The sequence below is a fragment of the Emiliania huxleyi genome (assembly GCF_000372725.1).
Source record: "Emiliania huxleyi CCMP1516 unplaced genomic scaffold EMIHUscaffold_92, whole genome shotgun sequence".
Taxonomy (NCBI): Eukaryota; Haptophyta; order Isochrysidales; family Noelaerhabdaceae; genus Emiliania; species Emiliania huxleyi.
In genome coordinates this window covers 341,550-366,580 of record NW_005195149.1, presented here as the reverse complement: position 1 = coordinate 366,580, position 25,031 = coordinate 341,550, and the positions used below count along the sequence as shown (strand labels likewise).

General features: G+C 64.0%; 6 protein-coding genes across 6 annotated transcripts in view; 2 read left to right on the top strand and 4 right to left on the bottom strand.

Annotated features, from left to right (window-relative positions):
• EMIHUDRAFT_439079 (hypothetical protein) overlaps positions 1 to 1,602 on the top strand; it is a 3,559-nt gene extending 1,957 nt beyond the window's left edge. The window contains exons 7-10 of the mRNA XM_005757230.1: positions 120 to 179; positions 509 to 571; positions 1,052 to 1,114; positions 1,189 to 1,602. Of these exons, the coding sequence (XP_005757287.1) occupies positions 120 to 179; positions 509 to 571; positions 1,052 to 1,114; positions 1,189 to 1,512 (510 nt within the window). The 3' untranslated portion in view covers positions 1,513 to 1,602. The remainder of the gene's footprint in view (positions 1 to 119; positions 180 to 508; positions 572 to 1,051; positions 1,115 to 1,188) is intronic.
• Positions 1,603 to 2,811: 1,209 nt separating this feature from the next.
• EMIHUDRAFT_631908 (hypothetical protein) lies at positions 2,812 to 4,184 on the bottom strand (the record flags this gene model as incomplete). The annotated part of the gene is made up of 3 exons (XM_005757265.1): positions 2,812 to 2,905; positions 2,977 to 3,092; positions 3,228 to 4,184. The coding sequence occupies 3 exons, from the start codon at positions 4,182 to 4,184 to the stop codon at positions 2,812 to 2,814; spliced, it is 1,167 nt and encodes a 388-aa protein (XP_005757322.1).
• A 2,012-nt stretch (positions 4,185 to 6,196) lies between these two features.
• On the bottom strand, positions 6,197 to 7,489 carry EMIHUDRAFT_466127 (putative B-lactamase; the record flags this gene model as incomplete). Its single annotated transcript, XM_005757229.1, has 4 exons — positions 6,197 to 6,401; positions 6,467 to 6,510; positions 6,605 to 6,910; positions 7,001 to 7,489. 4 exons carry the CDS (start codon positions 7,487 to 7,489, stop codon positions 6,197 to 6,199), a joined length of 1,044 nt encoding a protein of 347 aa, XP_005757286.1.
• A 2,075-nt stretch (positions 7,490 to 9,564) lies between these two features.
• Positions 9,565 to 10,550, top strand: EMIHUDRAFT_220644 (hypothetical protein; the record flags this gene model as incomplete). The annotated part of the gene is made up of 5 exons (XM_005757228.1): positions 9,565 to 9,571; positions 9,731 to 9,821; positions 10,009 to 10,055; positions 10,227 to 10,314; positions 10,484 to 10,550. 5 exons carry the CDS (start codon positions 9,565 to 9,567, stop codon positions 10,548 to 10,550), a joined length of 300 nt encoding a protein of 99 aa, XP_005757285.1.
• A 5,220-nt stretch (positions 10,551 to 15,770) lies between these two features.
• On the bottom strand, positions 15,771 to 16,121 carry EMIHUDRAFT_220641 (hypothetical protein; the record flags this gene model as incomplete). Its single annotated transcript, XM_005757227.1, has 2 exons — positions 15,771 to 15,812; positions 15,942 to 16,121. 2 exons carry the CDS (start codon positions 16,119 to 16,121, stop codon positions 15,771 to 15,773), a joined length of 222 nt encoding a protein of 73 aa, XP_005757284.1.
• A 236-nt stretch (positions 16,122 to 16,357) lies between these two features.
• Positions 16,358 to 21,419, bottom strand: EMIHUDRAFT_107528 (hypothetical protein; the record flags this gene model as incomplete). Its single annotated transcript, XM_005757226.1, has 8 exons — positions 16,358 to 17,431; positions 17,560 to 19,650; positions 19,724 to 20,005; positions 20,079 to 20,141; positions 20,233 to 20,634; positions 20,711 to 20,827; positions 20,959 to 21,048; positions 21,351 to 21,419. The coding sequence occupies 8 exons, from the start codon at positions 21,417 to 21,419 to the stop codon at positions 16,358 to 16,360; spliced, it is 4,188 nt and encodes a 1,395-aa protein (XP_005757283.1).
• Positions 21,420 to 25,031: the final 3,612 nt, after the last annotated feature.

Below are 25,031 nucleotides of genomic sequence, written 5' to 3'. Positions count from 1 at the left end.
GGGGGGGGAGGGGGGAGGGAGGAGGGAGGAGGGAGGAGGGGGAGGGAGGGAGGAGGAGGAGGAGGGAGGAGGAGGGGGAGGGGAGTGGCCAAGGACGGAGTCCAAGCTTGCTGGCTCCTCAGGTGCGCAAGCTGGTTGAGGACTGCTTCCGCAACTACCACCCCGTGTACCATATCAAGGCGAGACCCAAACCCTCACCCTCACCCTCACCCTCACCCTCACCCTCACCCTCACCCTCACCCTCCTCCCTGACCCTCACCTGACCCTCTCCCTGACCCTCACCTGACCCTCACCCTCACCCTCACCCGCGCCCGCTTGCCTGTCTCCCGGACGACCCTCTTTCCAGACGCCCCCGAGAACCCCCGAGACACTTCCGAGGCGCCTCAAGAGACCCCTCCGAGACACTCCCGAGACACTTCCCGGACGAGGATGACCGAGCGCTACATCTCGGCTAGCTCTCGGCTAGCTCTCGGCTAGATCTCGGCTATATCTCGGCTGTACCTCCTAGGCGATGATGATCAAGCGCGAGCTGGAGCGCGACCCGACGCTGCAGCAGGAGTCGTGGGACCGCCTCCCTAGATGCGGACGATCTCCCCATATCTCCCCAGCTCTCCCCAGATCTCCCCAGATCTCCCCGTTTCTCCCCGTTTCTCCCCGTTTCTCCCCATATCTCCCGGTATCTCCCAGTATCTCCCCGTATCTCCCCATGTCTCCCTGCATCTCCTCATGTCTCCCCGCATCTCCCCGCATCCCCCCGTATCTCCCCGTATCTCGGGCCCTAGAAGGGGAATACGTGCTCTTGTACTCCGAGGACAACTCGGATCGGACGCGCGTTCGGCTGTACTCACACAACGGCACAGCCCCAGGCAGAGGTGTGAAGAGACGCCGTTCACACAACAGCACAGCCCCGGGCCCGAAACCGCACGGCCGCACACAGTGACGGTCAGACGCGCAGCACGCGGGGTGCCAAGCGAGGGCGAGCGAAGGGCCTCCTCGCGCGCTTGCACTCGCAGCCTGGCCCACCGTGGTGTGCTGGCTCCCGTAGGACCGCTTCCTGCCAAAGTTCAAGAAGCAGAACGTGCAGCGCAAGAAGGCGAAGGGCAAGGCGCGCAAGGCGGGGGAGCACACCCGCGCTTCCCGGCACCTCCTCGGAGCCTTCTCGGAGCCTCCTCCCTGCAGGCGCGCAAGGAGAGGGAGTACACGCCCTTCCCGCCCGCGCCGACGCCGCGCAAGGTCGACCTCCAGCTCGAGTCTGGCGAGTACTTTCTGTCCGACGAGCAGAAGCGCGCGCGCAAGCAGGAGGCGCGCGACCAAAAGCAGGCCGAGGCGTCGGCGGCGTCAGCGGCCAAGCGGCAAGCGCGCTTCGTGGCGCCAAAGGAGGCGGCGGCGCGCCCCGCGGCGGCCAAGCGCAAGCCGGCGGAGGAGCGCAGCGCCGCGGACCTCGCCGCGACGCTGAGAGGGAAGGACGCGGCGGGCAAGAAGCGGCGGGTGCGAGGCGGGCAGGGCGTGTGAGACTCGTACTGTGTGTGTGGAGTTTTGGACTGATGACGACCTCGCTGACGGCGCCGTGCGTGTGCGTAAATAAACCCGGAGCAATTTGTCCCCCGCCGCGGCCACACCAAGTCCAAGACGATCGTGCACAGGGCGGGGTGCGGGGAGACACATGTCCCTAAAAATCCCATCTCTCTCTCAGAGTTTGACCGTTTTATTTATTTATCCCCGCGCCGGCCGCCGCGCCTCTCAGCTCTCCCTGGCGCCGCGTCCCGCGAGGTCCGAGCGGGACCGCGACCGCCGAGGTGTGTCGTGTGTGTCGTGTGTGCATGTGGGCCGGACATGATGAATTACATCATGTGCGCGTGCCGCGTCCGCCGTCCCCCGTGCACACGCGAGAATCAACGCAGACCGGGCTGGAGCGGCGGGGGGGGGAGGGGGGGGCAGCCCGTAGCTGTCTAGGGCGCGATATTCAAATAAACCTTCTATTTTCTTTGCCTGTGATAGTGCTAGCACGCGCCAGTTCGCACCTGTGTCGAGCCTATCTGCTCTGACGACAGTGTAATTCTTTATAAAATGAACTCGGGGGCACAGGACGCGGCACAAACGGGGTACACCAAAAGGCACGGGCTGCCGGCACGGCGTTCTTTGTCCGAAGCAAACTTGCGTGGCCAAGGAAGGACGTCTTATCTGTTCTACGTACCCGCCCCCTCCACAGAAATGGCAAGCTCGTCCCCCTTCTCCTTTGGCTCCGGCAGCCCGTTCGAGAGCCGCGCGGCGATCCCCGAGCCATCGGAGCCGGAGCGCCCCGCCGGCGAGGCGGCCGGCTCGGCCGCGCAGGAGGCGCTCGAGCGCCACGTCACCAGACGACGCAGGGCGGACGACGGTGAGGCGGAGCAGTCGCGCAGGGCGAGACGAGGGAGGGAGCAGGACGTTGCGGAGATCAGCAGGAGGATGTACGAAGAGATTAGGAGCAGCAGGGACCCGAGGGACCATGTGGAAGACGGCTAGTGCTAGTCCCCCATCGGGAGGACGACCCCGGCTAGTCGCCGACCACACCCACAAAGAACCCTGCACAAAGACCGCAGGGCGGGGACCTGTTCCTTTTTACCCATCTCCTAGTAGAGGTGTCCGTTTTATTTATTTATTTACATTGAAAGTACTCGACACACACGAGGCCACTCCACGAGCCACTGACAAGAGCCATGACAAGAGCCCACAGTACAGACGTGTACAGTCTGTCAGAAACGAGGAGAGGTTTCGTTATCATGCCGCATGTGCCGCGTGGCTCGGCAACCGCCCGCCGCATGCCCGCCTCGGCTAGCCGTCGAGGGGGCACCACGTCACCTCCGCCACGAGGCGGCCCGACCGGACGTTCTGCAGCTCGAGCGACAGCTCCGTCCCGTGGTTGGGCCTATAAAAAGAAGACACCGGTCGTGCGGTGTGAACAGCGACTCGAGCGACGGCTCTGTCCCGTGGCTGTGCCGGAGCTCGGCGAGGCTGAGGCTGCAGTCGCCGAGCGGGCTGCTGCCGATCGTGTCGCTGTCCTTCACCTGCAGCATGAGCACGTCGCGCACGTCCTCGACGTTGAGCCGGAGCACCTCGGATATGGGGAGACATGGGGAGATATGGGGAGATATGGGGAGATATGGGGGTCTAGGCAGCCCACCACAAAGAGCGCGGCGATGCTAGAGGGAGATATGGGGAGATATGGGGAGATATGGGGAGATATGGACCTCATTCCACTCGGGCGAGAGCGTGCGCCGTATCACCCTCGTCTTGCTCTTCGCCTTTCCGCAAGTGGCCTTGACGTACGGGTCGCTCTTGCCGGTGAAGTCCGCCGCGATCAGGTCGTGCGCGCGGATCAGCCGCACGATGAGGATGCCCGCGTGCACCTGCTGCGGTGCCCCGCCCGCGCACCGCCTGCCGGGAGGCGTCGACGGCAGCAGCTCGCCATCGCCTTCGGCGGCGAAGGCGCGGCGCTCGTACTTGGAGCGCACAAAGACGTGCTTCGCGGACACGTCGGCCTCCGAGCTCGGCTTGCACTGCGCCGCCGCCGCGTGCGCCTCCAGCGTCGCATTGACGGCGCGGTTGCCCGAGGAAAGAAGGCGTTGGCGCTTCTCGTCGCTCCACCGGTCCATCTTGAGGGAGAGAGGCGCCGAGAGGTGGACGCCGAGGGCGCGGTGGCCGCCGCAGCACTCATTGCAGACCAGCACCGCGTCGGCCTCCCCCACCATCGCAGCCCATGTGGGCGGCTCGGACGACCCGCAGTCTGCGCACACCTCATTCCCCGGTATGGCGTACGCCGTTGTGCCAAACTGCCAAGCCTCCGTCGAGAGGTACGTGGAACGGTCACAGTGCGCCGCCGCCACCAGCTCCGCAAGCTGCTGCAGCTCATCGTTCGTCATCGACAACGTCGCCTCGTACGCCGCTCTCGCCGCAGCCGACGCGGCGGGCAGCAGCTCGGCGGCAAACGGGCCGTGGTAGGAGAGCGTCGGCTTGGACGGGCGCGAGCTCGCCGGGCTCTCCTTGCCTTCCTTGGAGGCCGAGTAGCCCGAGTGCCGCTGGCTCCCCACGGAGTGCCGCCGGGTCGGGCTCGGCCGGCTCGCGGCAAACGGGCTGTCGCCGCGTCGAGGCTGCAGATCTCGGATGGCGGCGCCAGCGCGGCCCGCCGCCTCGTTGATGCGACGCATTTGGGATGGGCGACGGAGCAGACCGACGAGCGGCGCCGACAACTCGAGCAGTGTTCTCTCAAAAGATTATTTAACTATGAAAGCCCCTCTCGAATACAAGCCCCTCTCACAGCAGACTGGCACGAACTAGCACCACAAAAGGCACAGCAAGAGATTACGGGGGGAACCGGTCCGGTGCTTTGACGCGGAGGAGTACGACGAAGGCGACGACGCTTTCGACGCGCTCTTCGACGGGGGCTCGGGGGACGGGTCTTGTGAGCTTGTTTGTGTCTGTGTGTCGCTCGTGCGTGTCGTCATCATCTGTCTTGCGTCCACCCATACCGCGTTGGTGTCCAGTCCGAGCCTGACTGTTCTTCACCTTACTACATACATGGACGGGTGGGATTCCCCCTCGGGGGGCGGCGCCTTCTTCTAGGCGCCCGCCTTGACCCAACATAGAGGGCGTTGTGGGCCTAGCTTTTGGGTAATATAAAAAGATTAAGGTCAATCACGGGTGTCCGCGGCCCACTGTGTCCGCTGGTAGGACAGTGACCGCCGCAAACCCTGTGGTAAGCTCCATATGATCTCGGATATTTTTGTAGGCACCGGAACGCCAAAAAACTAGTATGTCTTGGCAAGAAGCATCACCAATCGGGCCGCATGCACGAGGCGGAGGTGGCTCTCTCCCTTGTTGTCAGCGACGCACTCGAGAGAGCCGAGCCGGAGATTGCTGCTGGCAAGCTCACAACCAGCACTGTCAAGTGCTTTCGGACGACGGAGTTTTCGGGCACCGGCACCGTCCTCGACAACGAGGATCTGGACGACGCCGCCGTCGCCATCATGCGATGCAGGCCCATTCATGATGCAGGCCCAGCCCACCCCCCTGGCTCCTATGCCGACGTGTCCAGCGTGCTCCCCCGTCCGCCGATGTCTCTGCTGCCGCCCAGCGGAGCTCTGCAGCGGGCCCTCCTCGCCGCTTTCGCTGCCGCTGCATCGCTGTCGGCTCGTCATTTCTGTCTACAGTCATTGGGGGCTGCCATCGCTGTTCTCTCTCTCTCCCTGGGTCAGCTCCAACCTGCCGTGTCGGGACGTCACCCCCTCGGCTCCTCCCCCCCCCCCTTCTCCGCTGAACTGCTTGCTGCTGCTGCTCGCTGTGTCCCAGGAGCCAGGTGCTTGTGTCTAATCGTAGTGGGGGCCCTGGCCCCCCTCTGTTTTCTGTTTTCTGTTTTTCAAAACGCCCGCCCGCCCGCCACCCCGAGGTGGCTCGGCCCCCCACTGACCCAGAGATCAAAAAACGCCGGCCCTGTTCTCGCGCGCCGGTGGAACAGCCCCACGCTCCAGCAGGCAATGCACGGGTGGTGGGATGCCATGGTGCAGACCGACTGCATGCGTGACCAGCTCAACTTCGAGTTTGCCCTGTGGAAGCACAAGGTGAAGTCCGTGCGCAAGGAGAATCTTGACTTCCCGTTTATCAAGCTTCACGAGCACAGCGACCCGCGCGCCATCCGACGTCGCAGTGACGCTAGGCGGGCCTGAACCCCCACGAGAGCCCGCCTTGTAGCCTCCGTGCCGCTCGGCTAATACGGAGGAGCTCTTAGTAAGTAGGGGGTAGACAGCGCCCCAAAATAACCCTGTCAGCAGAGTCCTCCTACGGGAATGTACTAGTAGTATACAGCGCTGCGACCGCGAAGTGGCGGTGGACATGCTCCCACGTTGCCGACGCGGCGCCGGAGTGGCCGGCGCTGCTCGCCGCGACCACGACGGCTACTCTGATACTCCGGGCCGACCCGTCCTACCCGACGGTGGCACTCTTCCACGTCTTTGGTGGCGGCGCAGGGAAGCAGCGAGGCCTCTGATGCCGAGCCACGTGCCGAGCCACGTGCGCCCGGATTCCACCCCCACTCAAGTTTGGAGGAGCGCCGCCACTTGAACAGCGACCGCCAACCTAACGCTACCGCTGCTGCTCCGCTGCTCCGCTGCCGCTGCTGCTCTCCGCCCACACACGGCGCCGCTGCCGCCGTGCACTTACTCATTCACAGAAGGCGCCACCAGCTGGCCAGCATCGCGATGAGGCGGAAGTACCCGCGGGGCAGCGGCAGCCACGCCCGGCGAGCCACCCTGCCTTGCCTCTGCAGCGCGTGGAGGTGCTGCGCGACGTTGTGCGCCGCGGCGAGGCGCAGCGTCCAGGGCAGCCGCGGGTAGACGCGGCGCACAAGCCCCAGTGGCGAGAGCCCGCACCTGGGCAGCACGAGGCGGGGTGAGAAGGCGCGCCGCGGTCTCGCACGACGAGCTCCAGGGCCCACCACCACGTCTGCTCGAGGGCGGCGACGATCTGCGCCTCGCGCGCCTGAGAGGAGGGCAGCGTCAATGCGTCCGACGTGCGGCTTGGATGCTCGCTTCTTGCGCCAGGGCCACAGGCTCGACGAGGCGGTCCTCCCCACCTCCTCTCCCGCCTCTGCCGAGCCTCGCCCCTCTCCCCCGCGCGCCTCGCGGTGGCCGATGTAGCTGCGGATGCCCTCGGCGCCGTCCTCTATCACAGGCCCGTGTCCGGGGTAGAGCCGCCCCCGCGCCACCGCCAGCACACTCTTCAGCGATGTCATGTAGTCGTGCAGGTCCTCAAAGACCGCGGAGGAGCCGCCGAGCACACAGTCGCCGGTGAAGACGGAGCCCTCCTCGCGAAGCTCGAAGCACGCGTGGTCCGGGGTGTGGCCCGGGGTGCACAGCACGCGAAGCGACGCTGAGCCGTCCTACAGACGTGTGACTCGTTCCTGCCTCGGCGTGTCGCAAGGATCAGGCAGACGCGTCGCGCGTGGGTGACTCTCCTCCGTGCACAGCACCTCCCCGCCCTGCAGCGGGCGCACCTCTGCAAAAACCGGCGAGGCGGAGGGCCCGTGAGCGCCAGCATAAGGCGGGTCAACCTTCCACGCGCGGAGCGAGGGGCCAAAGTGCCGCCGCAGCTCGATCAGCCCTTCCGTGTGGTCGCGGTGGTAGTGAGAGATGAGCACGTCGCTCACGCGCCGCACGCCAGCGCCCTCCATGGCAGATAGCAGCCGCGGGAGGTAGTCTGGCCTGCCCTCGCCGGCATCAATCAGGATCCGGCTCTCTCCGCTGCCGACGAGGTACGTGTTGGTACCTTGCAGCGTATACAGGCCTGGGTTGCCGCCGAGGATGCGCAGCACCAGAGGACTCAGCGCCGCGACGTCCGGGAGCGGCTCGAGTGTCGCCAGACTGCGTCCCCGTCCCTCGCCGCGGCCGAGCATGCGCCGTCGGAGGGCGTACACGGAGCCGACGCAGGCGGTGGCGATGATGGCGCCGGAGAGGGCCATGCGCGAACAGGATGGGCTGCGAAGGTCGGGTCGACGTGGCAGCGTCCGCCACACGGTGACGGAGGTTGCGAAAGCAGCCACAACGGGCAAGCACTCAGTTCACAAAATGAGGCATTTTTTTTGAGCTTAGCCTTCGATGTTATGAAACAACGCAAGGCGGACATGGCATATCGCTCTCGGGCCCACAGACATCCCGCACACTCGCCGCACACCCGCCGCCCCCGCGCGCGCCCCACCCCGGCCGGGAGAGAGGGGAGTGACAGTTTGGGACGGCGACAGCCCGAGTATGTTGAGTCCTGGCTCAACAACGCAGGGTTCAAGAGGGGGTGGTCCGGCTCCCAAGTCCGGCTCACGCGCCTCGAGCTGACCATCTACCGCACTGAGCACTTCCGCCCCCTCGCTCCCAACCCATCCACCCCGCCCCGCGGTCTCAGACCTACATTCTATATTCCAGAATGGCATTCTTCGAAATAGAATGGGCGCCGCAGCGGCCCGTAGCGGCGCCCCCTGCGTGCCCACGGCCACCCCGGGGCCATGGGACATCCCCCCGGCCATCGGGGATGCTTGGTTTATCCATTACCCCATTTACACGGGCTGTGTTGCGGCGCGCCTCGAGACGCGCAGCGCAGCGCAGCGCGCAGACCACAAACCAGATAAGAAGACGGCCGTGGCGACACCCGCTCTCTGAGCGACAGCCCCGCAAAGGGCACTCGCTCGCAGGCGAGGACTACGGGCAGCACAGGCAGCAGCAGAGCTGGCGGTCCGTCTCCCCGCCCGCTTAGCAAGTCGGCCCCAGCGTCACGGCCGGGACGGGCCAGGAGCCACCCGGCTCGACGAGATCGACGAAGAGGACGAAGACGAGGACGAAGACGAGGAGAGGACTACTCGAACTTGGACGAGGACTCAGGCGAGGCGCAGGACTCGGAGACCGGGCAGGGAAGCGAGGACCATGACTAGGTGACACGAGGAGTAGATGTGACATAGGTAGACCGCATTCGCGCTGTCTGCTCACTTCTGCCGCCCGACCCTTTCGCCCGCCCACCACTTGCGAGCACAAATCTCACACTTCCACTGCCCTCGCCACAGGCGGCGACGGACGGACATCCAAGGCTCGAACGGCGGCAGCGGCTCAACGGCTGCCGGCGGCCGTCGTGCGTTTGCTTTCGCCATACGCGGCCCCCGGCGTCTGCTCTGGTTTGCCGGGGCGGGGGGGAGGACTCTCATTTGCGGACTGTTGGGCTTCTCTGTGTTGAACTGGCGCTTGTCGCGAACCCCACCAGTCTGGCCGAGCGGCACACTGCCGCTGGGGGCGTGAGGAGGCCGTGGGGGACGGCGGCGGACCCCATTCTTCGATGTAGAATGGGCCCTCACCGCGGCCCGTCTGCTGCTGAAAATGTGGCGTGTTGGGGGCTCTCCTGTGTGACTCCTCTGGCTCGCCGCGTTAAAGTGGCGCCTGTGTGTGACCAGCCTCAACCCCGGCAAGCGCCCCCCGGCCGCTGGGGCTGCGAGGCGGCCGGGTGAGCGCGCGCGAGACGCCATTCTACATTATAGGATGCCATTCTATAATATAGAACGGCCAGGTAGGGCTGAGACCGCCCGGGCCGCGCCGCGCGATCTCGGGCGATCTCGCGCTATCTCGGGCGATCTCGGGGCCGCGCCGCGCTATCTCGGGCGATCTCGCGCTATCTCGGGCGATCTCGGGGCCGCGCCGCGCTATCTCGGGCGATCTCGGAGCGTCGCTCGCGCGGCGTCACACCTGCTCAAAAAGGAAGGAGGTTGGAGGCAGGAGGTCACGCCCCATCCAGAGCGCCGTCGTCGCCGGGTTTTTGGCCCCCGGGTCGTCGCCCGACGGTTGCTGCGCGGGGCAGCAGACCATCGGACGGCGCGACGACGCCCCGTCCGGCACGCTCCCCCCTCCATTTTTTCCATTTTTTACAGTGGTGCAAGAAAAGGGGGAAAAAAGAACGGCGCCGCAGGCGCCGGCCGGAGGCCGGGAAGAGATGGGAAGGGGAAAGGAAGGAACAGGGAGGAAGAAGGAAGGTCTAGATAACCAGTCGGAGCCCCGCGGCGGCGAGATGCGCGGTTGCGCGCTCCGGGTCGCTTGCGATGGATTACCAGCTCACCACCTCGCCTTCTCTGTCGCTCTCCTGGCCTAGCCCATCAGTAGCAACCCTGAGCTGTCCCAGACCGCACTTATCTCGGGTCTTCAAGCTCGCACCGGCTCGTGATGCTCCGGTGTAGGGCTCGAGAGCACTCCCGGTGGCCCCGTGCGCGTGCCGAGCGATTGCGAGGGCTTTCCGGAGGTCAATATCGGCGCCACCGACCGTGAAATGTCCCGACCCACAGCCCACATGCACCAGACGCATGGATGCAGTAATACTATGTAGGCCTTCTCTCCCAGGGTTTTGAGCAATAGCCGCCAAAGGTGCTTTTTGGCAGTTCATCGCGACACGTCCAGGTGCCGACAAAGCGGCTTCCCAGCTCACCACCTCGCCTTCTCTGTCGCTCTCCTGGCCCAGGCCCATCAGTATCAAGCCTGAGCTGTCCCAAACCGTCCTTATCTTGGGTGATGAAGCCCACTCTGGCTCATACCAGGCCTCTTACGGCCCTCACACACGCCTGTTTCACCCACAGACACCGCAGGCACGCACTCCCACTTCACACATGCTCAAGCACAACCCCACCCAAGCACAGCCCTGCTCAGAATGGGCAGGGTCCACTCCACTTGGTGACCCAGGTAGCCTCTGGCTCGTCACTGCACTTGGCTCCTCTGCAGCGATCTCGCGCTCTCGCCACGACAGCACGCCGACGGCAAAAGCTTTGAGGTCCGTCTGGTGGACCTGCTGTGGCCACAGCCGCCCCTCACATGCAGCTCGCACCATGGCTCGACACCGGGCCCGCTCAGGTTGGTCGTGGCGGCGTGTGTGAAGGATGCGCGGCCGAGCCGCTGGCTGGCGCCGCTTGAACGTCCGAGATGGCCGCCACCTCCGTCAGGATGGACGCGGCATCAGCCCCGCTGCTTCCGGCACGAACGGGTGGGGTGGCGTGGGAGCGCCGGTGACGTTTGGCTGCTCCTCGGCGCTCGTACGTGGAGAACGAGCGGTTGTCCGCACCTGTTGTCCGCAGCTGTCCGCACCTGTTGCACCACCTGCCAAACAGCGCCTTCCAAAATGAACTCCGCGCACGGGACCCGGACGCGCGGGCGGCACTCGTCGCGCCGGCGGGGAGAGAGAGAGAGAGAGAGAGAGAGAGAGAGACCGGGCGGTGTCCGGTGCGGAGTCTCTCTCTGATCCCGCCTGTGGTGTTGGGTGCGAGGTCGTGGAAGCTTCGATCCCAAGGGGGGGAGCTGAGCCCACTCGATAACCAACTCTCAGGGGCAGTAGGTGGGCGAGCTTCAAGCGCGCTCATCTCGATCGTCAAGGCGTCGCTACGCGCGGTCTTCCGCGGGGGGAGCGTCGCCGACGGGTGCGGGACCGCGGCGCAGCCAGTGCCGTGGCGATGCCTCCGGCTGCTGCGGCGAGTGGCTTGCTGCTCGCTGCGATGGCGAAAAACTCGTCTTAGCCGTGCAGCCCCGGCATGTGCAACCAGCTGCCCTGCACTGCCCCGTGCCCCTCACGTCAGACGCTCAAACTGACAGTCGCGAGTGGCGAGTGCTCTTCGCAGTCTGTCAAATTGTCAACCGTCCACGCATGTTAAATAATTTAATCAATCGGCTCAGCCCATCAGCATAGCGCTATAGTCGTTAGCCGCATAGCTAGGGGCGGCGGAAAAACGCATTATTATAACCGCTGGCAATATCACCTCTTCCCTTATCTGCGTCGCAGCCTCATGGCCGTCCACGCATCCGGCCGATCAAAGCGGAAAGCCGGGACTGCGGCAGAAGACGCCCAATCAGCAATCTTGCACAAGTGCAAGAACCATACACACCTCCACTTCCGCAAACACAGCACTTTACTCTTCATCCTCAAACGTGAGTCTCGGCGACGGCGAGAACGACTGAATTTCGAGTATGACTTGTTCACCACCGGTATGAACAAGTCATACTCGAATGATGTGGGGTTGCGAAGCTCGGTTCTTCTCCTCGCGTCCCTTTTTGCGTTGCGGCGCCGCCATGCGACGGCCCCGCCGGTGAACGAGCTCAGGGGGGAGTGAACAGCCGGCCGTCAGAATCTCAGAAACACGCCTGCGCGGATCGTCCAATTCACTACTCAACGCGGCAAAGGATATCCACCTCGAGAACCTCGAGAGAGATATCCACCTCGAGAACCTCGAGAGAATGTTTTTCCACACCGAAGCTCAACGATGCCACGGCGCCTTGGACTCACAAAGTGAGCGTCGGTCTGGTGGTTCTGGTTCAGGTTGCAGTTCCCTCGCCCCTCCCCGCGCCCCGCGCGATGCGGCGCGTGTTGGCCTATGCGCGAGCGTACCCGGCCATTTCGCCCCACATCCCATGCGCTGCAGCGCGCTCGTGCCCGTGCCGTGCTGCAACGCCCCGCGGCCGCGGTTCGTTCCGAGGCTCGAGCGACACGAATGTGGTGCACACCCGGATCGCGGGCGGAGCGACGGCCCAGCGCGCAGTGGCGAATCGCCTTCATGCCTACTGCGCTCCCGCGACGCCCGAAGCGAGCCCGCACCATGCTCATCCCATTTCACGATGCTGACGCTCGCTCGCCGTCGCCTGCGTGCTCGCAGATCCAAAACAAGGTGGGCGAAAGGAGCCGCCGCGCCTCTTGATGTTGGGCCTCAAGCTGCGAACGCTGCGAGTAGGTGCGGCCCTCTGGAGCCCCCCTTCCTCTCCATGCCCCCTTAAAAACTCTCTCTCTCAGAGCAGACCTAGGAGCAGAGAGAAGATAGTCCGAGACACTCGAGATCGCTCTCCGAGACTATGTCGCCTCCGCACCTCTTTGTGGAGGCGCTCTAGCGCTCGTCCCCACCTTTCGTACCACGCCCCCCGAGATTGCCCTATCATTCCCCCTCCCTATCAGACACTCCATCCACCCCCATCCATAGGTACCAATCAACTCGATCAACATCAAGATGTCGGAGAACGAGACGATGGTGGGCGGCATCGTGCCGGCCAAAGACGGGGTCGTCAAGGTCGACCTGTCCGCGTCGAAAAGCCGAGATCAGCCGAGATGTTGTCGATGAACGCCTGATTTCGTTAAGTGATCCCATATTTGATTCTTAGATGTCAGAACTCTTCTTGATGTATACGCCTGATGATATAGGACAACTCGATCAACATGGAGAACATCGTCGACTACAAAGTGAAGGTCGGCTTCGGCGGCCGAGTCAAGGTCGTCCTCTCTTTTGCGTCGGAATCGCCCGCGCTCCTCGGAGCCGAGGTGCCTGTCTGTGCGCATGTTCAGCCTATCGGTACGATCTTCCCGTCCCAAGACGCTCCCCATTCTCCCTCGCGAGGCGTGCGACAAGAATGACGTCGTGAAGGGCGCCCCCGAGGCCAAGTCTGGCTCGGAGGCCTCCCTTGACGAGAGCATCCTCAAGAAGGACCCGGCCGCGGAAAAGGACCCCGCCGCGGACGCGGTCGACTCGGACAAGGCCAAGGCCATGTTCTCCGCCCACGCGCCCAGCCAGCCCGCCGATTTCTGGTCCAAGCTTAAGCGCCCGGCCGCCGGCGCCATCAAGGGCGCCCTCAAGAAGGACATTCCTGCCGCAAAGTCTGGCGCGGAGGCTTCCTTTGACGAGACCGGCGGCACCAAGAACGACCCGGCGCTCAAGCCGGTCACCGAAGACGCGCCGGCTTTCAAGCCGGTCACCGCCGGCGGCGCGCCGCTGCCGCCGATCAAGGAGTTTTCAGCGGAGGTGCCCCGCGCTCCGGCGGCGAGCGCCTTGCATTCTGCGCCGCGCTTCTGCAGACCCACTCCTCGACCTCCGCCCCGCTTTCATTCCGCAGGGCGACGCCGACTGGACCGTCTCGGCGGCCAAGGAGTTTCCAGCGGAGGAGCCCGCCCCGGCGGTGAGCCTGCCTCGCACGCTGCGGTGCACATGCGGAGCTCAACTATTGACGCCCACCGCTTGCGCGCGCGCAGGGCATCGCCGACTGGACCGCCCCGTCGAACCCGCGCCGCAACAACGGGCGCAAGGGCGAGGTCAAGTCCACGACGGTCTCCAACAAGTACGATCTGCTCGACGACGTCGAGACGAACCTCGCGGCGGAGAACGGCGAGGACGAGGACGAGAAGAAGTCGAAGAAGAAGGGAAAGGAGATGGGCGCGGAGTCGGGCAAGGAGTCCGCGGCGCGCCCTCCGCCCGAGTGTGTCGGTGGCACCGGCAAGGCGCCCCGCGGCTCCACGCCGTCGACCACACACTCGGTGCTCGCCGCCTGCATGCGCCGGCCTCCCCCGTGGCTCACAGCCAAGCCTGACGGCCACGCCCCCTGTTCAGGGCGCGACGGTCGAGACGACCACGACCGCCACGCCGGAGGGCTCCGTCTCCGCCTCCGGCTGGCTCTCGTGGCCCAAGCTCTGCTGGCACAACGCGCTCTGCGCCGTCTTCATCTGCCTCATCGCGGTGAGCGCAGGCGGCGGGGCGTTCGTCTACTTCTCGCACGGCTCTGACAGCCTTCTCCCTTCGATTGTGCCCGACGCGACGGCGCTCCCGACTGAGCGCGGGCCGCTGTTTGCTCCGTTCAACCCCACGCCGGACCCGGTCGTGCCCGACCCGCCCGACGTGGTGAACGACCCCGCCTGGCTGATCGCCACCTCCGGCTTGGTCGCGTCCCCTTCCCTTGGGGTGGGGTGGGATTACTCCATCGAGTGCCCGGACACGAATCGGAAGATGAACGTCGACGGCTGCGACGGCAGCAAGCCCTTCTCCTGCACGCCCTGGGACTTCATGGTCTACCCGAACGATGCGGCGAACGGGCCGAACACAGGGGCCTACAACGTGCCCTACGACTGCGTGGGGAACGAAGACTACGTGGGGGACAGCAGCGACGTGGGCATCTACAAGGCCGACGGGGCCGACAACTACTTCGTTTTTCACACTTGCGACGGCGCGGGGGTCCAGACGGATTGCATAGGGAATACGTACTTCGTGGAGCAGCTCGGCCCCTTGAAAGATCCGGGCGATACGCAGGGCTTCAATGGCAACGAGGCACCCGGCAATGGCAAGGGAAACAGCTGCAACTTGGAGGACACGGACCTTCATCCCTATGGCACCGAGCAGATTGGCTGCAATTTCCAGCACCCCGGCACGAACATGAACTACGATTGGTATTGGTGCGGGTGGATGAGCACCAGCGGCTGGGCCGACCAAAACTTCGAGTGGTGGGACACGATCGTCAAGGGGGACGAGCTCTCGGTAGACAACTTGGGAAAGGACATCCCAGGCGTGCAGCAGGCCTTGGGCGGAGAACCGGACGCCACCCTCACGCTCTACCCATGGGTTTGCAACAAGGACAACTCCGGAAACCGCAACTTGGAGCCCTTCACCGGCGACAGCACGCACAATTGCTTCTGCGACAACAATGCTGGTGACCAGTTGGGGGGCACCGTGCCGCCACCTAACCTCAAGTTTTTCGCGCTGAGGTCTGACGGACAAGGGCAGGTCTGGATGACGCGCGTCTGCGAGTACTCCAAGGGCGACAAGGTAATGTGTAACGCCGCAGACGATGGAAACGAGCATTGGGGCCAAGGCATTGAGCTTGACTCCTTCGGCGATCAAGCGTGGTGAGATGGCCGCTACGGCACGGCCACACGTGGTGGAGCGTGCCGTAGATCGTCCAAAACCAGGCGGGCCTTCACACCTGCCGAGGTTATTTGAATCCGCTGTGACAGCCACTCGTCGAGTTCGTCGTAAGATTCTCAAGGCAAGGTGCAGATATGCCACCATGCAGCATACCTTGCGAATGGCCGACGTGACTCTCCTCCCAGGGGCTTGGGGATGATTTGCACACATGGATACATTGCTTTGCGATGTTTTGGATATTATATACACTCAACCTTTGTATCGAATCGCCTTGGCATGTTTTGCATCGCACTCGATGTCTTCTTCTGTCGGTCATAATTATGGCACGTCTTTTGTAAAATATGTATATGGAGTGTACGAGGAGTCGCGCTCATACGAGCAGAATCGCAACCGCGTTCGCGAACAAGGCGATGAGCAATGCGACCATCGCCCGGCACGCGGCACGGCCGGTCGAGACATTACCCCGACCGAGGTAACCTGGTTTGTGGAGCTCCCGCAGATTACCTAGAGACCACGGCATTCGGGGCCATGATGTCGGTTCCCCACCGGACTTTTTTTGTAGTGGAGAGAATTAAGGAATCTTTCTGCTGTAACCGACACTGATATCGCTCTCCTTTAATCAGACCAGATGGTGAGTCTTAACTGTAAATTACCGTCGGAAAGCTTTCAGAACGGCTGTCAGAACACTGTCAGAACGCTGTCAGAACGCTGTCAGAACGCTGTCAGAACGCTGTCAGAACACTTTTTGTGGGTAGGGTACTGTCAGAACGTTGCCAGCACTGCCCGAGAGCGGGCGAAGTGTGAACATCTGCAAGACGGCTGGTGCGAGCGCCACCGCCTCGCCGATCGCCCCCGCCTTTGCAGGCTCCTTTGCGGGCACGGCGCCAGGCGGCCACAAGTCACAGGAATGCCTACCGTACATGCAGGCCCCGACAGAAACATGCCACCACCAGGAGAGAGCCGACACACCGAGCACTCTCTACGATGCATTCATGTCTCATGTCTGTTGGGCTCGGGGCTCTCGGGCGCCCCACATCACAGAGCCCGCCGACAAACTTGGCCTAGACGCAGGAGACGACGATGCACAAAACCTCTTCCGTCCCGGATTCACCCCGAATAAAGAGGTTTCACTCCGCGGCGAGACACTGGAGTCATCATTCAGTAGTCGCCTTGGCCGCCACCGAATGCCTCTGGGGTGAGGCCCTTCACGTCGTCAGGGTCGTCCACTTTCTTGCACAGCCCCCCGTTGTACTTGGTGTTGTTGCGGCGCATCCCCTGCATGTATCGATTCAGCATGTGGCAAAGACCACCACCTATGGGCCCGTAGCAGGATGGATAGCCGAATAATGCAGAGACTAGCCCCTTGGCGTCGGTTCCGTCGCGGTTGCAGCAGCCCCACTTGCACGTGTCTCTGCGTTGCCTCGACCAAACTTCCCCCTGCTTCAGCTTGCTTCCGTCGCAGTCCCAGCCTGCGTCGAGGCCGGTCGTTGTGCAGCAGCCCCAGAAGCAGGTGTCACTTACAGTCTTTTGCCAAGTGTCGCCATTGGGGATGCCGTCGCAGTAGTAGTCCCAGCCTGCGTCGTAGCCTTTCGTTGTGCAGCAGCCCCAGAAGCAGGTGCCACTTACAGTCCACCAGGGCCACCAGCTCTGCTCATACGAATAGCTCTGCCCAGTGGTGATGCCGGTGGAGCAACGCGTGCTCCAGCCTCGGTCCGTTCCATCCGAGTTGCAGCAGCCCCAGACGCATGTGTCGGTTTTTTGGTAGGAATAACGATCCCCGCTGGTGATGCCTGTGGAGCACCTTCGATCCCGCCCGGCATCCGTCCCTGCAATGGGAAGACCCAGTGCATCGACTCCACTAGAGTGGCAGCACTTCCACAAGCATGGGCCTGATTCTTCGAACTCGTAGACGTCGCCGCGGCGGATGCCCGTCGGGCATGAGTCGCACTTCAAGGCTGCTGAGCAGTACTCGTCGCCGTTGCAATCATCGGAGGAATCGCACCAGTTCGTTAGGGGAGGCGGCTGCGCCTCATCAAAGGCGTGGTCCACTCGCACCCAGGAGGCCTGATAATCGCCCTTTGGCTGAACGTAATTCCACAACGGCAGGTGCGCGCCAACGACATCTCCTGTGTACCACCGCGTGATGCCAAGCGTAAGCAAATCCTGCTGCGCGGACGCGGTTTGGATGCGGATGCGCTTTGTCACTGGCACGATTGCCTCATAGTGATCCGCCTACGTGTTCGATTAGCAGGGTGAGATCATGGTTGCGTGGGGCCTGTGTTGGGCGTGTCTCTGAAGAGGTTGCTTCTACATCACGTTGTGGTGTGGGCGGGAGTCCGGTGTCCGGAAACGGTGCTCACGTTGCCATAAAAGATGGCGACTTGGCCAAAGTTGATGGTACCAAACAGGTCGTGTTTCAGCGACGTGGCCCCGCCGGTTCCCAGATTGCACCAGATGTCATACGTTGCTACCGCCGAAACGGCAGCGCCGAGCGAGTAGCCTGTGAGGAGTGTCTTGACAGGCTTTTCCGGGCGGGCGGACTCCAAAGTGTCGATCGTCGCTTGGAGTGCAGGGATGACACGGTGACGGAGCTGCAGCCATGCAGCCTGGAAGCCTGCGTGCACGACAACACCGCTCTCTCTACCGCTAGGACAGATGGCGGGGTCCAGCAAGACGGGCTTGGCGCTCATATCGGTGCCGAGCCAATCGCCAACAATATCCTCGAGCTTGGCTCTTCCAGTGTGGAGGTAGTGTATGTCGGGGGTCTCTGACCCTCGAAAGGCAAGGGTGACGATCTGGTCCTTGGCTCGCTCGTAATGGTAGATGGAAGCGCACTCGTGCTGCGGTGAATCGGGAGGCGTGCAAAAGGTCAGCTGCGCATCATTGTCGTAAGTGATAGGATATTTCGGGTCTGCCGATTCGCAAAAGTCGCTAGGATCACTAGTGGTCTCAAAGATGTCGGCTCTGCCGAGGACGATGAGTCCGGGCGTGGTGACGCCAAAATGGCCCAACTCGTCATCGGATGCCTGCCCGCACGAGGCGCAGCCGTTGACGTACATGTAGCTGGCCGCGTTGTACGCAACCATCAGCGTGGCAAAGGTGCGAAGCTCGTCGTTGTGAGCATACGTCACCTCGGAGCCGACGACACCGCCCTCGACATTCTCCGGAAAGTAGCAGTAAGCACCCACGCGCTTTGTCGTGGGCGACGAGCAGCCGCTGAGGCCAACGGCGAGACGACCGATGCCGTCGCCAATCTTCATCGGGTTCATCTCTGGAAAGTACTTGCGAGCAATGTTCGCTCCCGGGAGTATGATCTCGGCCAGTTGCAGTGCGAGAAGGGGTGCCTGTAACGTGAGAAATGCTGGATCCAATGCCGCATAGTAGCGTTTCTGCTGGTACAAGATGGCATCAGTCCCGTCGGAATTGCAGCAGCCCCATGCGCAGGTGCCAGACTCGGGCAATTTCGTCCACGCGCCTCCTTTCTGGATCCTGCTGCATTTGTCGGCGGAGGTGCCGTCCCACGTGCCATCGTCGTGGCAGCAGTCCCACACGCAGATGCCTGTCTCTGTGAACTGCCACGAATCGCCTTGCCGGATCCCTGTCGGGCAGGACTCGCACGTGAATACTGCCGTACAATACTCATCCTCGCTGCAGTCGCCAACAGAGGCGCAGCTTGACGGAGCCGAGTCAACAAAGAGCTGGCAGACGAACCTCCCCTCGTTGACATTGACAAAGTTGGATGTCTCTGCTGAGACGTAGCCCGAGTAGTGCACGCATGGGTGGCCCTCCCACGCCGTCTCGCCGTCGGCGCACGCGCGGTGCTCCTTCACCTTGAAGACCGAGACGCCCCACGCCTGGTTGCTCTGCTCGTCAACGCCGCACGTGGACGTCGGCTCGAGCAGCGCGATATTCTTGTGGTCCCACGCGGGCGACACGAGCGCGTCCGCCTCGTCCTTGTCGCCCTCGATGGTGTTCGCAATGTGGTACGGAAAGTCGGTGAACTTGACCGCCGTCTGCGGGTAGTAGTTGAACTCGATGTCGGCGATGAAGTGCCCGTCCCTGTCGCCAGCCGTCTTGCTGCCCTCGATGTCACGCTCGATCATGGCGACGTTGAGGTTCGAGCAGAAGCCGGAGGTGGCGATCAGCCAGGCGGGGTCGTTCACCACGTCGGGCGGGTCGGGCACGACCGGGTCCGGCGTGGGGTTGAACGGAGCAAACAGCGGCCCGCGCTCAGTCGGGAGCGCCGTCGCGTCGGGCACAATCGAAGGGAGAAGGCTGTCAGAGCCGTGCGAGAAGTAGACGAACGCCCCGCCGCCTGCGCTCACCGCGATGAGGCAGATGAAGACGGCGCAGAGCGCGTTGTGCCAGCAGAGCTTGGGCCACGAGAGCCAGCCGGAGGCGGAGACGGAGCCCTCCGGCGTGGCGGTCGTGGTCGTCTCGACCGTCGCGCCCTGAACAGGGGGCGTGGCCGTCAGGCTTGGCTGTGAGCCACGGGGGAGGCCGGCGCATGCAGGCGGCGAGCACCGAGTGTGTGGTCGACGGCGTGGAGCCGCGGGGCGCCTTGCCGGTGCCACCGACACACTCGGGCGGAGGGCGCGCCGCGGACTCCTTGCCCGACTCCGCGCCCATCTCCTTTCCCTTCTTCTTCGACTTCTTCTCGTCCTCGTCCTCGCCGTTCTCCGCCGCGAGGTTCGTCTCGACGTCGTCGAGCAGATCGTACTTGTTGGAGACCGTCGTGGACTTGACCTCGCCCTTGCGCCCGTTGTTGCGGCGCGGGTTCGACGGGGCGGTCCAGTCGGCGATGCCCTGCGCGCGCGCAAGCGGTGGGCGTCAATAGTTGAGCTCCGCATGTGCACCGCAGCGTGCGAGGCAGGCTCACCGCCGGGGCGGGCTCCTCCGCTGGAAACTCCTTGGCCGCCGAGACGGTCCAGTCGGCGTCGCCCTGCGGAATGAAAGCGGGGCGGAGGTCGAGGAGTGGGTCTGCAGAAGCGCGGCGCAGAATGCAAGGCGCTCGCCGCCGGAGCGCGGGGCACCTCCGCTGAAAACTCCTTGATCGGCGGCAGCGGCGCGCCGCCGGCGGTGACCGGCTTGAAAGCCGGCGCGTCTTCGGTGACCGGCTTGAGCGCCGGGTCGTTCTTGATGCCGCCGGTCTCGTCAAAGGAAGCCTCCGCGCCAGACTTTGCGGCAGGAATGTCCTTCTTGAGGGCGCCCTTGATGGCGCCGGCGGCCGGGCGCTTAAGCTTGGACCAGAAATCGGCGGGCTGGCTGGGCGCGTGGGCGGAGAACATGGCCTTGGCCTTGTCCGAGTCGACCGCGTCCGCGGCGGGGTCCTTTTCCGCGGCCGGGTCCTTCTTGAGGATGCTCTCGTCAAGGGAGGCCTCCGAGCCAGACTTGGCCTCGGGGACGTCCTTCACGACGTCATTCTTGTCGCACGCCTCGCGAGGGAGAATGGGGAGCGTCTTGGGACGGGAAGATCGTACCGATAGGCTGAACATGCGCACAGACAGGCACCTCGGCTCCGAGGAGCGCGGGCGATTCCGACGCAAAAGAGAGGACGACCTTGACTCGGCCGCCGAAGCCGACCTTCAATTTGTAGTCGACGATGTTCTCCATGTTGATCGAGTTGTCCTATATCATCAGGCGTATACATCAAGAAGAGTTCTGACATCTAAGAATCAAATATGGGATCACTTAACGAAATCAGGCGTTCATCGACAACATCTCGGCTGATCTCGGCTTTTCGACGCGGACAGGTCGACCTTGACGACCCCGTCTTTGGCCGGCACGATGCCGCCCACCATCGTCTCGTTCTCCGACATCTTGAAGATGTTGATCGAGTTGATTGGTACCTATGGGGGTGGATGGAGTGTCTGATAGGGAGGGGGAATGATAGGGCAATCTCGGGGGGCGTGGTACGAAAGGTGGGGACGAGCGCTAGAGCGCCTCCACAAAGAGGTGCGGAGGCGACATAGTCTCGGAGAGCGATCTCGAGTGTCTCGGACTATCTTCTCTCTGCTCCTAGGTCTGCTCTGAGAGAGAGAGTTTTTAAGGGGGCATGGAGAGGAAGGGGGGCTCCAGAGGGCCGCACCTACTCGCAGCGTTCGCAGCTTGAGGCCCAACATCAAGAGGCGCGGCGGCTCCTTTCGCCCACCTTGTTTTGGATCTGCGAGCACGCAGGCGACGGCGAGCGAGCGTCAGCATCGTGAAATGGGATGAGCATGGTGCGGGCTCGCTTCGGGCGTCGCGGGAGCGCAGTAGGCATGAAGGCGATTCGCCACTGCGCGCTGGGCCGTCGCTCCGCCCGCGATCCGGGTGTGCACCACATTCGTGTCGCTCGAGCCTCGGAACGAACCGCGGCCGCGGGGCGTTGCAGCACGGCACGGGCACGAGCGCGCTGCAGCGCATGGGATGTGGGGCGAAATGGCCGGGTACGCTCGCGCATAGGCCAACACGCGCCGCATCGCGCGGGGCGCGGGGAGGATAGAGGGAACTGCAACCTTTACCAGAACCACCAGACCGACGCTCACTTTGTGAGTCCAAGGCGCCGTGGCATCGTTGAGCTTCGGTGTGGATAAAACATTCTCTCGAGGTTCTCGAGGTGGATATCTCTCTCGAGGTTCTCGAGGTGGATATCCTTTGCCGCGTTGAGTAGTGAGGATTGGTGTGACGCGATCCGCGCAGGCGTGTTTTCTGGCGGCCGACCGTCAGTGCACGGAGTTGCCCCTTCTCCGACTGCCAAACAACTCTAACACTCACACGTCATTTGGGGCCTGGAGCCCTGTTCACGCGCGCGCGAGACGTGCAGACAGGGTTGCCAGGTGAGAGCGAATGGCGCGGTTCACGCCTCGCACAACAGAGAGAGAGATGCGCTCTGCATGGTGGGACATAAAAGAGAGCGAGTACTTGGGCGAGTAGGCTGTGCGGTCGACGCTGCCGCGCGCGGCTTTGCGCGCGAGGCGGCGCAGCTTGAGAACGGCGGTGGGCGAGAAGCCGCCGCCGAACGTCTCGTGGAGCAGCAGGTTGAAGTTGTTGCGCTTGACAAAGATCGCGTCGTGGTAGAAACCGCGATGCGCCTTGACGTAGCCGTGGCCGTTCTCGTGGTCGAAGGGTTGGCCGGGTTGCCCGCGCGCGCCTTGCAGCCCATGTTTAGGCGGCGGGCCTTCTCTTCGGTGTTGCCGAAGGCGTAGGAGTGGCCAACGGAGGCGGGCGTGCCGCCGCTCGAGGCGTTGCCAACGCCCGCCGAGGAGGTCTTGAGGAGGGGCGTCCAGAGCTTGACTTCATTCACCTCATCGCATCCTCCCGGGCCAGCGTGGGGTTCCGCGAGGTCGACCTTGTACCCCTCGTTGTACTGCCGGGTGAGCTCTGGTTTCTCCTTGTCACCGTGCACGACCGGCGCGTTGGCCGGGGCGCGCATCGCGTCCGCCCAGGCGGCGAGGACGCCGTCGTGGGGCCGCCGGTGGTGGGCCTTGTTGTAAAGGTAGTCGCCGAAGAAATCGACTGGCATGCCCCGCTCGAGCGCGACCCGAAGGGTGGGAAGCGCCACGGAGAGCCAAAGGCCGAGCTTCCGCTGGAGCTCGTCCTGGAGGGCGTCGGAGGAGATTGCTAAAAATCTCTCTCCGACTGCCCCGGCTAGTTCACGAGTTTCGCGGGAGTGACCCCATGCGTCAAACCCGAGACCTAGCGCGGGTGGGTTGGAGGGGGCTCGCCCCGTTCCTCCCCATCGGGCCGCATAAGCGGCCACGCCTCGCAGATTCGTTTCTCGCGCCTGGGTCAGGCGCGCGGGGCATGCCCAAATAAAAAGCGCGAGAAAACGCTCGCCTTTCACAAATCCACCACGATGCTGCCTCCGCCCGCTACGAGCTGCGGCTCGCCGCTCTTCCGCCCGATGCCCTGATCGCGATCACCGCCGGCGCGATGCGGGACAGCGCTGCTGCAAACAGGAGGGCCGAGGCGCTCCTCGCGCACCACAGCCCTCCGCCCGCCGTCGCGACCGACGTCCTCGCAGACCCGGACCTTTGCGCCGTGCGTGCTCGAGAAGACGGGCCTGCGCCACGCGGCCGTGTGCAAGCGGTGGTCCCTGATCTGCGCGCCGCGCGGTGCCTTCGCGCGGCTCGTGAAGACTGCTGGCGATGCCCCCTCGGAGAGCTCAAGCGGCTGTCGGGAGAGGAGGCCAGCAGCAGGCGGATGGACGCGCTCGTCGCCCTCTTACGGGCTGGAGACGAGGACGAGAAGGTGGACGTCGCGGCAACGCTCCAGGAGCTTGCCATGGATGCTGAGAGCAGCATGGCCATCGCGGCGGCTGGCGAGGTCCTCGTCGCGCTGGCGCGTGATGGGAATGAGGCGAAGAAAGAGCGCGCGGCGGGGACGCTGTGGAATCTCTCTGCCGACCACGACAACAAGGTGGCGATAGCCGCGGCCGGCGGCATCGAGGTCCTCGTGTCGCTGGCTCGCGACGGGAGTGAGGGGCAGAAGGAGCGCGCGGCGGGCGTGCTGAGGAACCTCTCTGACAACGACGACAACAGCGTGGCGATCGCGGCGGCCGGCGGCGTGGAGGTCCTCGTGTCGCTGGCTCGCGACGGGACTAAGGGGCAGAAGGTGCGTGCGGCGGGCGTGCTGAGGAACCTCGCTTACAACGACGACAACAGCGCGGCGATTGCTGCGGCCGGCGGGGTCGAGGTCCTGCCTGAGCGCGGGAGGGGGCGGGGAGGGTACCCGCCACCGTCTGGTGGTGCGGGGCGACGGGCCCGGCCCGAGGGAGCCGCGTCGAGGCCGACCTCGGGGCGCGAGCCTCCCACGGCCGAACCGCACGCCCCCCGGAACGCGCGGTTCGCCGTTCGCTGGGCCGGCGCGTCGGAGACGCGCGCAACGGCGCCCCGCGCCGCTACCCGCAAGGCAAGCGCAGCCGCACCCAGGCACCGGGTGCGCTCATTAGACAGCTTATGCACATAAAAATAGTGAACAGCGGCGGAAGCGACACCGAGACCGCGCCTCGGAGGGCGCGGAGACACAATTCGGCGTGGCAGTCGAATTCTTTCCCTCGCAGGACCAGGAGAGAGGAGTCGCTTAGGCGGCTCCCGTGGTGTACCTGTGGCTAGTTCCATTTCACTCTGACACGCTAATCTTGAAAACGTCCAACGGAGCTCCGTGTTGCTCCCAGCGCCCTCCCCCGCGCTTCCTGCGGCCATGGCCGATGATACTAGTATGAGAGGTCATCTGGCTACCGCGAGCGCGACTCAACTCGCCGACGTCGTCCGATGATTGTGCCTCAAAGTCAGCCTCCGGAGGCTATCGTGGGGTCGAGCCGGCGGTGGCCGTGACATGTGGTTCCACCACCCCTCGCAGGCTTTGCCTCTGACCGCCACCGTTCCCAGACTGCCTAATGGGATGGAAAGGAAGGCTCGGCGAGCGTATAGAAGCGTGCTCGACCTCGTCGTGGCAACCTGCACGGCAGCGCTGGTAGGCGCGATGAGCGTCGTGCCACCTGACCCGAGACGGGTCGCAGGCGTCGTACCGAGCGCGTCGAGACCGTGTCCTGATGTGATCTGCACGGGTGAGTCACGTCGGCGTCAAAGGAGCGACGTGCGACCTGTCAGAGCTTGATCTCCGATCTCAGCGGCGTCGAGTCGTCTCCGGCGCGCGACAAAGGTACATCCCCAGGACGCGCAGAGGCAGCTGCGATCGCTTGATAGAGCTCTGACAGGTCGCACGTCGCTCCTTTGACGCCGACGTGACTCACCCGTGCAGATCACATCAGGACACGGTCTCGACGCGCTCGGTACGACGCCTGCGACCCGTCTCGGGTCAGGTGGCACGACGCTCATCGCGCCTACCA